This window comes from Myodes glareolus, chromosome 13 (genome assembly GCF_982192425.1).
Source record: "Myodes glareolus chromosome 13, mMyoGla1.1, whole genome shotgun sequence".
NCBI lineage: Eukaryota > Metazoa > Chordata > Mammalia > Rodentia > Cricetidae > Myodes > Myodes glareolus.
In genome coordinates, this window is record NC_142038.1 from 53,556,150 (window position 1) to 53,571,903 (window position 15,754).

Genomic DNA, 15,754 nt, shown 5'->3' on the forward strand with positions numbered 1-15,754 from the left:
ACCTCCCTGGAACCACCCTCCCATTATTCCTGATCTTGCTTTAATAAAACCCAAGCCTTAGTGGTCTGGCCTCCTTACTGTTTATCCTGTCTCTCTTGCTGACACTCCCAGCTCTGAAACCAGAGCAGAGGGAGAACAGCAAACACATGCTGTTCTCCCGACTTTGCTTTGCAGTGGCACCCACCCCCACTGACTGCTTCCTCGGGGTTCCCACTCGGTCAGACTTTGGCTTCATCTCAAAGCGAGCTTCCCATCCATGATGTTCCAGTTCAGCTCCAAGGGGAGTGTTAAGTACCGAATACAATCATGAATCTGTACTTGTTAAGCCAAGGGAAATTAAGCATAAATCTAGCTACCAGTTTGGCTGTTACATAGGAATCCACAGTAGGGCGCTCTGGAAATCTGGCATTTAGCACACAAGTCTCAAAGTAGCATATTAAATATTTATTCATAGCCTATTACAAAAATGTGCCCTTATGCAATGTCTTGTCACATCTCTTAGGAAATTCAGCTTATCCACGTTTCTGAAGATCACATTCCAAACGATCAAGGACATCCTAAAAGAGAAAAAACCGAAAGACCACTTTATTCATCTGTTCTAAGTATTCCGTCACATAAATCCCTAAATCCCCACCAGTCTTTAGTATTAGTAAAACTCCCCCAATTTGTGGACTTACAAACTTTTCTAGCCGATACACAGATCTAAAGAGATTCAGAAAGCCACAATGTACATTCGCATTTCTGTTCAATACTACGTACTCAGAAAATTCAGCCCAACGCCCATAAAAATGAGCCAATGCAGAGCTATCTTCTCTGCAGCTGCCTTCTGGCCTAACCTCGGGTAAGCAGCACCAATGCAAACGAACCAATTAAGACTAAAAATTCGGACGGCACCCCAACTTAGAAATCCCCACACTTGTGCCTTGCAGCCTACCTTGTGCCACCTTTGCGCTCCCGTGTGTCCTTCCCCAAGTGTCGGTCATCTTCAGACACCTACCTGCCAAATGAGTGAAGAACCAGTTAGTAGAAACCACACTGCCGGCCTTGGGCAGCCCATTCACCCCGCCCCCACATAAGTTAGGGTAGACTTTGTTACTTAAGCGGTTCCTTCACCCAAGATACCAAAGTCCGGGGTAAGAAAAGCATGCTAAGTATTAATTTATGCCTTTTTTGACACCACATTCACTAGTGACCAAAAGTGAACGGGCAACACAAAGGCTACATGAACAGAGCCTCAGGCCGGCTCTATCCCGACTCAAAGCCTGGAAAGCGGTACTCGATCCCACCTCTCGACTCCGATCGCCACTCCATTCTCGCCCAGTGGTGCGGCTGGGCAGACGGCGAAGATCCACATCACAGACGGCCCTCGGCTCACACCGACCCATTTTCCGAGGAGTCCGGCGGGCCGTGCTCCTCACACGGCCACGTCTCCCCACTTGCCGGGAAGGGATCGTAGCAGCCCAAAGCCGCCGTGGACACTTCGGATTCCCATGCCATAACCACCCGCCAGGCCAAAGCCACGAACACAACCGCACGGCGCGCCACGTGAGAACGGAGAAAGGGCGGACAGCGATCCCACAATGCTTTTCTACGGCTGGAAGAGCCCACTGTCCCCGGAATGAGGGGGGAGGGCGGACTGTACCACGGCCGCAGCGCGCTCTCCTGCCGCCGTGTGGCCGGAGGGAGAAGTGCACCGCGGGAGGCTGCGGAGCGGGTTTCCTAGAAAGAGGGCGCGGGAGCCCGGAGCTCACCCGGTTACTTTGCTGTTGTGGGACCGCTTCTGTCCCGCATCCCACTCCGCAAGTAGGATAATAAGGAGATTTTGTTACGTGTGTCTCCAGCTCCCCTTCCATCCAGGGCGTTTGTTCAGTGAGGAGCAGCGGACATAGAGCTGGAGGAACCCAGACCCAGAGCTGGGGACGCCGGATGTTGCTCCTCCTCCAGAAAAGGAACAGAAAGGTCGGAAATATAAAAAGCTAAACCAAAACCAGCAGCGAGTCCACACGTGCTCCAGGTTCTGAAATGACAGGGATTCGTGATGTGAACGCCCTGTATTGCAGTCTAGTGTTGGATGACCGACAAACAAATAGCATTGAGAGCCAGAAAGCGAGGCGGGTCCCAGCGCTTGTACTACCAGGCAGTTGAGGGAGGAGGGTCAGGAGTTCATGGTCAGCCTGTGCTATTCAGTGATATCCAGGCCAACCTGGGCTACAGAAGCCCAGTCTCAAAACAAAACACCATTCCACACCAAGTCAAGAAAGCCGGGTTGTGGTGCACGCCTTTAATCTCAGCAGTTGCAGGTAGAGGCAGGAAGATCGCTGTGAGTTCTAGGTTAGCCTGGTTTATACTCAGTTAATTCCAGGTCAGCCAGGGCTTTATAAGTGAGACCTTGTCTGGGGAAAACGAAACAACAAAACCAGCGTTGTTCAATAGAAACACAGTGAGGATAACAATAGTAATTTTAATTTCTCACATTACCAAGTTACAACATTATAAAACATAAAAACTTTTCAAATAGTAACCCAACATTCATAAAAGATAATCCAGATAAATTTTTACTAAAGCGCTTTGATCTTTTAAAATTCTTTCAAATACTTGAAAATCACATAAAATGTCAAAAAAAAATCAGCAAATTTCAGTTCAGAAAAGCGTCATTGTATGTGCCTCGTAGCCAGATGGTGCGAATTACAGGGAGGCTGCAGGAGAGCTTCCTAAGATCTAGGGGTCTGCGTGACTGGAACGGATGGAGGGGTGCGCTGGGGAGATGCAGACAAAAACAAGTCCTATAGGGCTGGTTCCTGAGGTAAGGCCCTGGACTTCACGATGAAGCAGAGGTTCTGAACTGACCACCTCGCACCCAAATCGTTACTCCTTACAGAGAGAGGTGGGGCATTGAGATGAGCTGTGTGGTGCAATGAGGATCCTCTTTTTTTTTTAAACTAACTTTTTAAAGTTAGTTCTGTCTCCTATCCTCCCCGCTCCTCTTCCCCTCCCCTCTTCCTCCACTCCTTTCCACTCTTGTCTCCACACCGTGCAACAGGTTCTTACTCTGTAGCCCAGGCAGGCTTTGAACTCACAGGGATACCCTGCTTCAGTTTCCTGGAGTACTGTGGTTACAGCCTTCGCCACCATGCCTGGCTTTTCAAACGAACGAATGAATGAATGCCAATTCATTTAATGTATGCATGAAAAACTTGGAACATCCTAGCTGCTTTTCCTAAGTAGTTTGAAAAGGAAGAGAAGCAGATACAGGCCCTAGATCACTTATCTTCACACTAGAACGTCTCTGACTAAGAAACAATGCATCTGGGGCAATACCACAGACGTGAAATGTGAACTCCTGACCTGCTCTGAGAAGCCACTGTGACACAGAAAGGTCAGATCAGGGAGACCAGTACCATCACAATTGTCATTTAGACACTGATGGTACAATATGGGGCTTGGGATGGATTTTAGTCTTGCCTTCTTGCCAGGCAGAATGAGAGTGAGGACATTTCCTGGTGTGGGGCCGACAGCAGGCAAAAGTTTCCATCGAGCACTGATACTTGTTCCCCTGGGTTATTGGCCACCACTCAGAACCTGAATTTCCTCATTTACAGGTACCAACCATTTATAGATGTATACTATATATGTATATATGGTACATATTCCATCCTTGGATGTACACACATGAGCGCGAGTTAAAGAGGGCTGTGGAGTGCTCGTGCTATATATGGTGCATAATGACATCTAATATCATTATGAATATATTATAATATATAATGATATCTAATATCCTTGTGAATATGATATAATGTCAAATGATCTCAGCTTTTCCTCTTTACCCCGAGCGACTATTGCAGCTTCCTGGATTAAGATCTTAGAAGGGGGACGGCTGCCAGTTTTCTTCCCATGGCTTCACATTTTGTTTCCACCTTGTGCTCTCTGATTTCACCTGCTTCCTCCCGCTATGCTCTGGAGAGTACCAGGATAGGTGGAGGGAGAGCACGCATCCACACGAGGTTATTGGTAGGTGTCCAGATGCCATTTCCAAATTCTTCATCTTTCTGACGACTTCAACTGCACACACAGCCTGGTTGGGCAAACCCAGGGATTAAGTCCAGGCAAGAAGAAGCCGGGCAGTGGTGGTGCACACTTTTAATCCCAACACTCGGGAGGTAGAGGTAGGTGGATCTCTGTGAGTTCGAGGCTAGCCTGGACTACAGAATGAGTTCCAGGACAGGCTCCAAAGCTACACAGAGAAACCCTGTCTCGAAAAACCACAAAAAAGAGAGAAAGAAAGAAAGAAAGAAAGAAAGAAAGAAAGAAAGAAAGGAAGGAAGGACAACACAAGGAGATGGGAGCACCCTTCACCTCGTCCCTTGCAGCTGGGGCACCGCGTGAGGACACACAGCCACATGCAGCATTAGTTACAGCAGAATAAATCCAGTTTCCCTGTGTGGTAGGCAGGACAGTCCTCCAAGATATCTGCATTCTTGCTCATAGACCTTACAGCTGGGGTGGGGGCGGGGCTACCAGCTGCTCTCCCTTCTGAAGCTCTGAGAGCTGGTCCTCAGGGAGGGGCTTCCAGGTCAGTCCCAGCTCACCTCCTGTGTCCTCTGTCCTAAGCGTGGGTGTCTTCAGCAATAGGGCCTTACCGTCGTCCTCTGGGAGGCAATGACAATGGCTTGAAGTCTCGCCTGTCCCTCTGACCGACAGAGGGGAGGTTTCACCTGCCAGGTACTGGGATATTTGCTAGATGTGCCTCACTCTTGGGGTGAGCACCATTGCTCCATGTGGTGTAACATATGTATCCCGGTATGCATGTGCCCACACATGTTTATGTATTTGAACGTAAGCTTATAAAGCAACGTATCCTAATGTCTTGTTTCAAATACCTCAGTGCCGTTTGTCCCCAACCCCCACTGTACTTCCTCTGGCTCCTCAGTTAAGGTCCCCCATTTCCCCACGCCTCCTTCTTAGCACCTACCTCCTACCATTTGGGGTCTTGCAATGTCTTAACGCAAGTGTTTCAAGTCAGCAGAGGCAGTGTTGTGGGTGTCCACCAGAGAAGACTGCTCGGACTTGGGTTTAATTAGCAGAAGGTCTTTATTAGCTGGCCGGAGACTACACTGGGTGCTGGGGATCCCCGTAGAGCCCCGAGCCTTTCTTAGGTGAACTTATAAGTACAAAAGCCATGTCCTGGGTTGACATATTCAGTTAGCAAAGACAGTCAGACAGAAGCGGAACTACAGAAGCCTAAAAGCAAGGTTAGAATGTTTAGAGATTTCCCCAGAACTAAGGGCTTTGATGGATGAGATCTTTGTCTTTATTTTGGCAGGTGGTGCTGTCTATGTGCTGAATTTTATGCCCTGAATGGTACTTACTTCCATCGTGGGGTCAGTTAGTTTGGGGGCCTACTAGAGTCTGGGGTCTTATTTCATTGGGAGGGTTTATCTTCAATATTTTGCCATAACACGAGTTACTTGTCATTTTTAAAAAATAAAACAAATTAATTGCATCAACTTGGTTATTTGGTTAACATTAATTTCAAATTAACAACATAATTAACAAAAATGAGAAGAAATATGAAGTGGTAGAAAGGCTAAGTAAAATATTTGTTGGGTAGCAGAAAGGTTACAGGAAACTTAAAAACCAACCGGTGTGTTATTTTCCTGTTTTTATGACAGAATGCTCACCAAGACAGCTGAAAGGTGGTACATGAACATTTTAGTTAATTTATATGGACACCCTTTATATTTTCAGTAAAAATTCTGATGCAAAATTTAAAATACTGCTCTCCTAGCTTCTGGGTTTTTTTAAGCAATCTTTTTTTTTTAAAATTTTACATACCAATCCTAGTTCCCTCTTCCTCCTCTCCTCCCTTCTCTCCTCCCACATTCACCCCACCCCATTTCTCAAGATTTTTTTTTTTTGGCTCACCATTTCAGAGGGTTCTGTCTGCATGGGCAGACTCACGGGGGCGCTATCAGGAGGTTTTTTCCAGGGCAGGGCTGACAGGTAGCGGGGAGAAAGGGAGTGGGTTGGAGACAAGGTTTGACCTTCAAATTCTTGCCCTCAACTATTTACTTCCTCCTGCTAAGCCCTGTCTTTTGGTTCCCACCACCTCTCCAAAAAACACCACCGACCTATGTGTGTGTGTGTGTGTGTGTGGGGGGGTATGTGAATGAACACCTCGCAGACATGGGGCGTACATGAGACACCACGGTGACGGGACACGACACACTGAGCAGTTAGCACAGGAGTCTGTGGGCACATTTCATATTCAAAGTGCAGCAAGGACTGACTTTTTTTTTTTTTTTGAAAGTGACAAGAAGCTGATAGCAATGAGTACCAAGAAACTATTACACGCAGAAGAGTAAGAAAAGTTTCCTTAGTAAATAAAGGGCTGGAAGAACAAAGAAGGTGATAGTAATTCTGTTTTGGCAGTAATGTAAGCTTTTCCCAGTCAAATTAATGAAAGGAACGGTCTATGTGTTAATTGACCAAATACTTGTAGTAAATGTAATTAGAATAATATTATTTTTAATAAAATATTCATCTTTAATTATATGAGAAATCAGGGAAGCCCAAGATAAAAAGACATTTTACAAATGAGAAATGTGAATTATAAAATACAGTAAAGAATCCCGTGAAAACGTTTATAGCCTTACTCGTTTATAGAGACACTAACTCTTAATTATTTTTTTTTTACTGGGACAGGGCCTTCAACTTACCATGTAGTTGAAACTGATTGATCTTAAACTACACATCCTTTGACTCTACTGTTCATGTGCTGAGATCAGAGTCTACCTCACCTCATTTCTTTGCTGTGCTGGGGATGAAATCCAAGATTTCACTATCCTAGGCAAGAATATTTATTTTTTCTTTACCAACTTAGCCGAACCCACGACCCCCATAATTCCTAATTCTGTATTTTGATCTTTATTTGTTGATTTTCATTAAAAGCCAGATCAATTTATGTTTGGACAAGCTTTGTCTTTTCCTTTGTTTAAGTTTGGCCTTTAAGAGGCCTTAAATTTTTTTCTTACAATTTTCTCATTATGAATTATTGGTTATGTGTTATGCTAAATAACAGATAAGTGATATGGTTCAGCAAGATCTGCCGATCTTAGTTTGGGTAAAAAAAGAAAAAAAAAACAAAAAACGATGTAAAAACCTCTTCCACATCATTCAGAGATCTTTCAGGGGAGACATTCAGATACCTCCTACTGCTAAGTGAATGCCAATTCAGGAAATTCGTCAGGTCTGGTGTAAATATATAAAATGACCACCAGGTGGCAGTAGAAGACAATCATAAAACCCATACTGATGTATAGCACCGCATTCACACAATAACACTTCAATTGGGAAATTAGTAAAACAACATTTTTATTTGAGCAGAATATCCTATAGTCCATAACTTAATAAAAGCATTTCTTATGCTAGTTTATAAAAGAGACCAGGCATTGGTGTTTTGAAAAGTGCTGATGGGAAAAGATTTGTTTTGCTGGGCAGAATCGTCCCATGATTTTATTCCCAACACTGAAAGGGAGGCAGAGGCAAGTGAGTGGATCACCGTGAGTTCGAGGCCAACCTGGTCTACAGATTGAGTTCCAGGACAGTCAGAGCTACACAGAGAAATGAAAAATAAAAAAAGAAACAACCCCCCCCCCCAATTTTGTTTTATTTTTTCCTTATTCATTTAAAATTTAAATTGTGTGTGTGTGTGTGTGTGTGTGTGTGTGTGTGTGTGTGTTGGGCTTGTGTATGCCAACGTCTTCCTGCCGTGGTCAGAGGATTCCTTGTGGAAGGCTGCTCTCTTGTTCCAGGAACTGAACTTAGATCAACTGGCTTGGCAGCAAGCTCCTTCCCCCACTGAGCCATCTTGATAGTCTGAGACTTGTTTTAATCCATTGCTTAATCCAAAAGAACATATTACGTGGTCTGGTCCAGACAGGAATGAAGCATGTCTGCATGATAATAACATTATGTGACCACAGATGTGTGTGTCCTAAATTAAGCAGGAATGTGAAGAGCTGGTGTTTTAGGTGGGAGCCTGCCTGCCAGGAAACACATGGGCATGGGACCGCATTACTGAGATGTCTCTGTTGTGGCTAATCTCTGTTCTATCTTAGTTTTTTTTTTTTTTTTTTTCCCTTTTGGTCAGGTATGACTTCATTGCTGTGCTTAGTTTCATATCTGAAAATAAATAGCAGCTAAATAGAAACATGTGGCCTCAAGAATCGTGGTGAAGGGGCTGGAGAGATGGTTCAGAGATAAAGAGCACATAGTCCTTTTCAGACCAAAGGACCAGAGTTCAGATCCCTGCACCCACCTTGGGAGGCTCACAATCACCTGTTATTAGTCCCAGCAGGTCCAGTGCCCTCTGCTGGCCTCCAGCTGACACGGCACTTGCACCCACACAAAAATAAAAGTTTTCAACAATTTTTCAGTGAGTAACTGCATGTGACATTTGTTTTTCTGTCTATGTTTCCGAGGGTATTTTTAGAGAAATCCGTCCTGCTGTCAGCAGGTCTGCTGCTAATCCTGGAAGGTCTTCTGGGGCTCAGGGCATGGGAGGATGCTACACGAGAGACAGGTCTCTAGCGGGGCTGGAGGATGCTACACGAGGACAGATTTCTAGCGGGGCAGGAGGATACTGCCCGAGGAGAGGTCTCTAGCGGGCAGGAGGATGCTGCGGGAGGGCGGGTCTCTAGTGGGCAGGAGGAGCGCCAGGAGCACCAAGTGTGGCGCCTTTAGCTTTGTCTACTTGAGTCACTGTTAGGTTCAAAGTCTCTCAAATCATATTCCTGCGGACTGGGCGACTTGAAGCCTGGGATCCAGACCCTCTCCAGAATCATGGAGCCCCAGAGCAGAGCTGGCAGATGGGAGCAGCTGGTGGATTTTGATCTTTCCTTCTCTAATTCTGGTCTATGATAGTCACTGTGGTCTGTAATGAACTATCGTTTAATGGTTGGCGATTCTCGTAAGAGCCAGAATAGGCTCAACAGCCACCCCAGCAAACTTCCTTCTTTAGTGCTGCTACCGGTGGCCACCTCCAGAGCTGGGAAGGGCATGGGACTTAGACACCTGAATTGGAGTATGATTCTTGTCAAGGTCTCAGCGCTCGTCCAGGTGAAGTAGAAGCTGTGATTGACTGCAGTTCTGGGCACTGACACCCAATTGTCTCGTCAGGAGGCTGTTGTTAAGGGAAGGACACTAGAGATGTTCCCAGCTTAGAAAAAGTTCTTTTCCATTGGAGGTTTATTTGAAGACACCAGAGTCACTTCTCCAACTTGGAATGATGTGACGTCAAAGAGCCTGCCTTAAATGGTCCGATCAGTGGACTAAAACAGAAGTCTACCTGGTTTTAAAGAGATTACGTTTAAAGGCCAGGATTTATGTCCTAAAACCAATAACATACACAATTATGTTAACTGTAGCATCTCTGGAAAAGACTTAGAAGGTAGAGCTGACAATGGGTTTAGTATCAATTAGGTGCCTGTCATGATACCAGAGTAAGCGCTGGTTTGGGTTTCACTTATGAAAACATCTGATATAGTGAAAAGGAGATGGGGTGCGCCCTCTTCTACCGGCTAGACCACCTTTTCTTCAGTGATCGGTGCTGCACCCCAAGCGGGACCTCAGAAGGCTGCAGATAGTTCCAGAAAATTTCTTGCAGCATATCTACATGCCACTGGGAAGTGGCAAAAGCTGATGCAGACGGAGATGGGAGATGGTGGTTTCACATACTTGAGTCTGTTATAGTTTGTGTCTTATTCTGTGTAATCCCAGGAGACTAAATTAAGGCAAAATGGGTGGAAGGTTTAAAGAGACAGTTCTGAGTTTCATTTAAGTAGTCCCATTGGGAACGACCAATTCATGAGATAGTGAGTCGTCTCTTACCAGGGCGCTCAAGCATAGGCTAGTAAGGACTTGGGATGTGCAGGTGATGGACAGTTGGAAGAGCTGAAGGCTGTCATTTTGATTGTGATTTTCTTGTCATTATTAAGCTAGGGTAAACTTGTAAGAGAATGAGAATTTTTTCAGTATTTATTTATCCCAATAGTCCAAATACAGCTTGGCTTTCACTGTCCATCAGTGAGTTAGCATTTGTTTGTTCTCTGAGACAGCCTTTAAAAGTATTTTTATTAGCAATATTAGTTCTATGTAATAATGGGAATCATGATAATATTTTATACATGTGCATAATGTATTTCTGTTCTGTTTATCCAAGTTACCATTTGTCCCCCTTCTATTCATCTTGTTCCTCTCCCAACTAACTCCATTTCAACTCCCTGCCCCACCTCCGACTCTGCCTGCAACACAGTGACTTCCATTCAGGTTTTGTATAGGAGCACTGGCATGGGTGAGGGTTGGTTTATGGGGGCATGGACATGGATGAGGGTTGATTTGTAGGAGCATGGACATGGGTGAGGGTTGGTTTGTAGGAGCATGGACGTGGGTGAGGGTTGGTTTGTAGGAGCATGGGCATGAGTGAGGGTTGGTTTATGGAGGCATGGGCACCTTAGTAGTGATACTGCTCAACTAAATGTCTTCCCTTCCCTCAGCTCCCTCAGAAACCAGTAACTGCCCATTAATGCTCAGAGGGTGTGGACCCAATGAGCTTCCTCCATGCCAGGGTGTTGAAGGGCGCACTCTTGTGAAGATCTTGTGTGTGTAGTCATGGCTGCTGTGAGTTCCAGTGTCACAGTTCTATCATGCTCAGAAGTTAGCATTTCACCCAACTCCCCATTTTCTCCAGCTCTTACATCCTTTCTCCCCTTCTTCTTCAGTGTTCCCTGAGATTTGGAGAGGGGCAGGGACACTATACAGATGTCCCTTTCATGACTGGGCTTCTCAGAGTCATTTATTCTCAGGACTTGACCGCTTAATGTGTCTCTACTACTGAGCACTACAAAAAAAGCTCCCAACAATGGCATTAATCTATTGGCATAAGCATAATTATTTAGAAGGCATTTTGACAAGCACACCATATCTATTCGGAAAAACAACAGCTATGGTTTCCGCCCGAGGGCTTATTAACTTCCCCAGCCACAGGCTGTTGACCTGGTTTTTAGTACCAGATATGAATTCCTTCTTATGGTGTGGACTTCAAATCCAGTAACAAAAGCTCATAGCGTGCTTACTACTGTTGATTCAGTGGATTTATCTTGCCTGGTCCTGGTTGCACACAGGGTTCATAGCTAAGTAAGACTGTTGGTGATATTTTCCCCCCATCGATCTGCACAGCACCTTCCAGCACCGTGTGGGCTAGCCAGCAGGGAGGAAGTTTCCTGTCTACCTGCTGCTAGATTTCTCTATGTCCTGCAGCCAAGGTGTGTGTTGTCTTCAGCAGCAGGGTCTTATCTTGTAGTAAAGCTGGGCAACCACAGCAGTGACAATTGCCTGTATTGATGGGGGCTTCCTGAACACCAACTTGTGGGTGGATCACCTAGGGTCTTCCTCTGTAGGCAGGCTGAGCCACACAAGAGCTGGGATTATAGGTGTGAGCCACTGTGCCTAGTAATATTAAGATATGAAATATAGCAATAATTCCCATCACCTCAGAAATGTGGTCAAAGGCCCAAACGTCAATATAACCCAGTTCAAATACCACTAAATCCTAAAGGACTTTCTGGGTAGGTTATCCTAAGCAGTTTGTGAAGCTAGATCGTCCCTGGTGAGCCCATTGCTCACTTCTGCTGTCAGGATGCCTGGTGAAGGGGGATTTGAGAGGCTAATCCCCTGTGATGACCAGCTGGGGTCCCTTGAGATGCATCTCTTGCAGCTCGGGAGACTAGGGAAGCAACATGCATACCAGAGCCTGCAACTGGAACCAGCTGTTCCTGCCAGTGGTCAAATAGGAGAGAGGGTTGGATAGGACCTTTTCTTTTCTTTTCTTTTCTTTTCCTTTTATTTTTTTTATTTTTGTGTGCATTGATCTTTTGCAATGGGTGTTGGGTCCCCCAGAACTGGAGTTACAGACAGTTATGAACTGCCATATGGGTGCTGGGAATTGAACCCAGGTCCCGCGGAAGAGCAGTCAGTGCTCTTAACTACTGAGCCATCTCTCTAACCCCTGGGTATGACATTTTCTCTCAGCACCAAAGGAGTATGGCAGAGGCAGTGTTTCTTCTCAGTTAGACCCGGGCTCACTTTAAGGGACCTTGTTTAATGGCCTGCTCCATAGCGATGGACTGCTGGCCACTGGGCTGCTGAAGGAGACTGTCAGTAGGCTGTTGTCACGAGAGGCCTGTGGTAAACTCTCTGGCTCCAATCTGTCTAGATTTAAATCCTTCTCTCCTAATTGTTCATTGTGATCATGGGCAGAGGCCGAGCAAGAATGGAAGAAGACGGTTGGAAAGATGGCTCAGCAGTTAAGAACACTGGCTGCTTTTTCAAAGGACTTGGGTTTGATTTCCAGCACCCACACGGGGGCTCACAACTGTCTGTATCTCCAGTTCCAAGGGACCCTCTCTGGCCTTTGTGGACATTGCACACAGTTGGTGCACAGATAGACATGCAGGCAAATCACACATACATGTTAGAGGGAAAAGAAGAAGGGGAGAAGAAACTCATCTCACACTCCAGCCTGAACCATAGTAAGATGTCTCAGAGAAACCAACTTACACTAGACAAAAGAACTTAAAAATAATGAAGTTAGTTCTTTTTACAACTTAGGGAAATGGAGGCAGCTGTAATACTTTCTCACGTTTTCATCCAAGGGTTGGAAGGAGTGTGGGAAGCAGGTTGAAGGGAAGAAAGGATGAAACTGCCTGTATTTACATCCTGTGTAGACCAGTTCCGTATACATACAGTCTGGCTATTGCTATCAGTCGAGATGCAGGGAGCTGTGGGCGGAGTCTGGACAGGAAGTCATCCGGCCTACTTGGGTCGTCAGTTTCTTCACCAAAGAAGACCTGGTTCCTTCAAATTTTGTAATCTTCTATGTCTACTACCATGACAACTGAGATTTGATGTGCATATGTGATTTCATGTTTCCCAATATTTATTTATACCTAGACTTTTCCAGAAAACTGTGCTTCCAGTTTCTTTTGGGAGGCACACTGTGTTTTCATACGTGTTTTCCTGCGAGTTCTCATCTCTGCGCAGTTTTCTATAGAGAAAGGTAGTACGATGGCATATGGAGCACGTGTAGGGTTTTCCATGCGAATCCTGCTCATTCAGTCTACATGTGTCTGTATTTTCTAGATGAAAACTTACAGGCCAACTAAATTCTAGAAGGTAAAAGAAATGGTTCATTAGGTATAATTACATGTCAGAGAGTTCCTGGGCCTCTTAGAATTCATGAATTATTCATTCTCTTCTCATCCATAGCAAAAAAATAGTTTGTTTTTGAATTTTAAGTATGTTCAGGATACGACTTCTGTCCAAAAAGCATATGTCAGTAAGTCCTTGTCTGTGTCTGGTGTGCTCTGGGGACGGTTCTTGAACTAACTGAACTGTTTCAAATGGTCAGTAAGGTGTGCATTCAATTCAATGAAAACAGGACACAGCTAGAACATTGTGAAGTAGACAGGCGGGGGCAGCAGCCATCTTCATCTGTTTGGTTCTCTGCTGGAATTTCTAATTTCTGGACTATATTATTGATGACGTTATTTGGCCATTAAAAACTTAGATTGTTTTATTAGTTTTTTCTTTTTAAAAATCATTAAAAATTTATTTATATTATAATATAATTATTATATAGTTATAATATAATTACATTGGTTTCCCCCTCCCTTTCCTCCTTCTACACCCTTCCACGTGAGAGCACTCCAGTTGGCTAATCCAACACCAAACAGTCAACCTCCACACACAATTCATTAGTTTTTCTTAAGAATTGTTCTCTTTATGTGTGTGCAAGCATGTACGCGCGTGTGTTGTGTGTGCATATGCTCTCAGAGACCAGAAATGGAGTTACCAGTGGTTGTGAGCTCTCCAATATTGGTTCTGGGAATCCAGTTCTGGTCCTCTCTGAACCACTGAGCCCTCTCTCCAGCTGACTTTCTTAGTTTTGTATGCAGCCTTGGCAGCAGCCCTGAGTGGATGATCTTCAGTTTATCACCGTGTCAATGTCACAGTAAAGCAGAGGGACCGACGGCAGCACATGGCTTCACTGCCGGTTACCTGAGACGTCCTTAGTAGGTTGCTCCAGTTCAGGCCTAAATCATCTCTTCGTTTTTGGCTGTCTTATGATTTGCGAGCTGATTTAGAAAAGCTTACTTGCCAATGCCTCCTCAGCAACTACCTCTGCCGGGAATCTCAGGCTCCAGAAAACCCCAACTCTATTAGCTTGCAGTGAGCCTACTTATGTGTTAGTAATTGGATAGGATATCAAGTGACATAAAATGTCTTTCTGTGAAATGGTGTAATTTTAAGGAGGCAGAAGTAGTCCAGAGTCTGTTCTGAGGGCAAGGATGTATCTCTAATAAGTGGGAAGGTGGCAACAGCACCCTTTATGATTCCAGCTTCTGGTATCATCATCATCACCACCATCAGCACCACCATCATAATCACCATCATCACCATCATCACCATCATCATCACTATCAGCAGCAGCAGCAGCAGCATCACCACCATCATCGTCGCCACCATCATCATCACCATCTTCATTAGCAGCAGCAACATCATCATTGTCATCATCAGCATCATCATTCCTTTTTTTTTTTTTTTTTTTTTTTTTTTGGAAACAGGGTTTCTCTGTGGAGCCCCGGCTGTCCTGGAATCTCTCTGTAGACCAGGCTGACCTTGAACTCTTGCTTTTCTGTCTCCCAATTGCTGGGTTTAAAAGTGTGTGCCACCACTGCCCGGCTTATTATCTTTTGGGCATATTTCCCTCAGCATTTTGGGATAAACTCTGATTTCTCTGTCTTTATGTAGCAGTCAGCACATGATCTAGTGTCTGCCTCGCCACTGGGGTTGGTTAGGTGACCCAGACCCACGCTGGGCTAACTGGAGCCTTTCTGTGGAGCTTCTCTCTGCTGGAGTCTGTGAGGAAACTGCTGTCCCTTCCAAGTTCCTGGGATGCAGAGGAAGCTGAGGACCCCTGGCTTTGTCACCTGTGAAGAGAACCTGGCTGTGACAGAACAAGACCAGCACAGAACGATGGAGGGGAGCAGACATGGTGATAGTGTTTGATGTCTGGATCTGGATCTTGTCAGCTCTTTTCAGCCCTGTCCGTTTGTTTATATGAGTCATGTTTCTGTTATTTGTGCCCTGTCTGATATAATCTGCAGTCAGGAATAGCAGAAAAAGCCCTGTTCTAAGTATCACTTTCTGGGGCTGTAGGTCTGGCTCAATGACTGCTCTTCCAGAGAACTCAGGTTCAGTTCCCAGCACCCATTTGGAGACTCACAAGCGTCTCTGACTCCAGTTCTAGGAGATTCCACACCTGCTCCTGGCCTCTGTGGGTATCAGGCACACAAGTAAGTGGTGCCAGACACACGTGAAAGTAAAATATTCAGACACATAATTTTTTTTTTAAAAGTGACTTTATGGCCATTAGAATAAAGATTTTAATTGAAGGACAAACACTCTTGAAACTTTTAAACATATCTTATGTACTGTGTGCTACTGTAATTCTAGTATACATTTGAGAGTTTAATCTCACAACAGCCTGTGTAAAACTTAGAGACTTGAAACAACAAGAATTTAATTCATGAGCCTCTGTCTCGTCTGGGTGATTCTCCTGGTCTGGACTGCATTTGAGGGTAACTGGGCTTGCTCATGGACCTCATCACGTTTCTGAGACTAGGCTGATCTAGGG

At 45.0% G+C, this 15,754-nt stretch overlaps 1 protein-coding gene and 1 non-coding gene across 2 annotated transcripts; both read right to left on the bottom strand.

Moving 5' to 3' along the window:
* Window positions 1–423: 423 nt before the first annotated feature.
* Window positions 424–1,944, bottom strand: LOC146891795 (uncharacterized). The gene is made up of 3 exons (XM_085699696.2): window positions 1,287–1,944; window positions 935–993; window positions 424–557 (listed from the first exon to the last, which is right to left on the bottom strand). The coding sequence occupies exons 1-3, from the start codon at window positions 1,851–1,853 to the stop codon at window positions 449–451; spliced, it is 735 nt and encodes a 244-aa protein (XP_085555822.2). The 5' UTR covers window positions 1,854–1,944; the 3' UTR covers window positions 424–448.
* On the bottom strand, window positions 1,088–1,220 carry LOC125405890 (small nucleolar RNA SNORA13). The gene has a single exon (XR_007233711.1). It is a non-coding gene; the product is annotated as a small nucleolar RNA SNORA13 (small nucleolar RNA).
* Window positions 1,945–15,754: the final 13,810 nt, after the last annotated feature.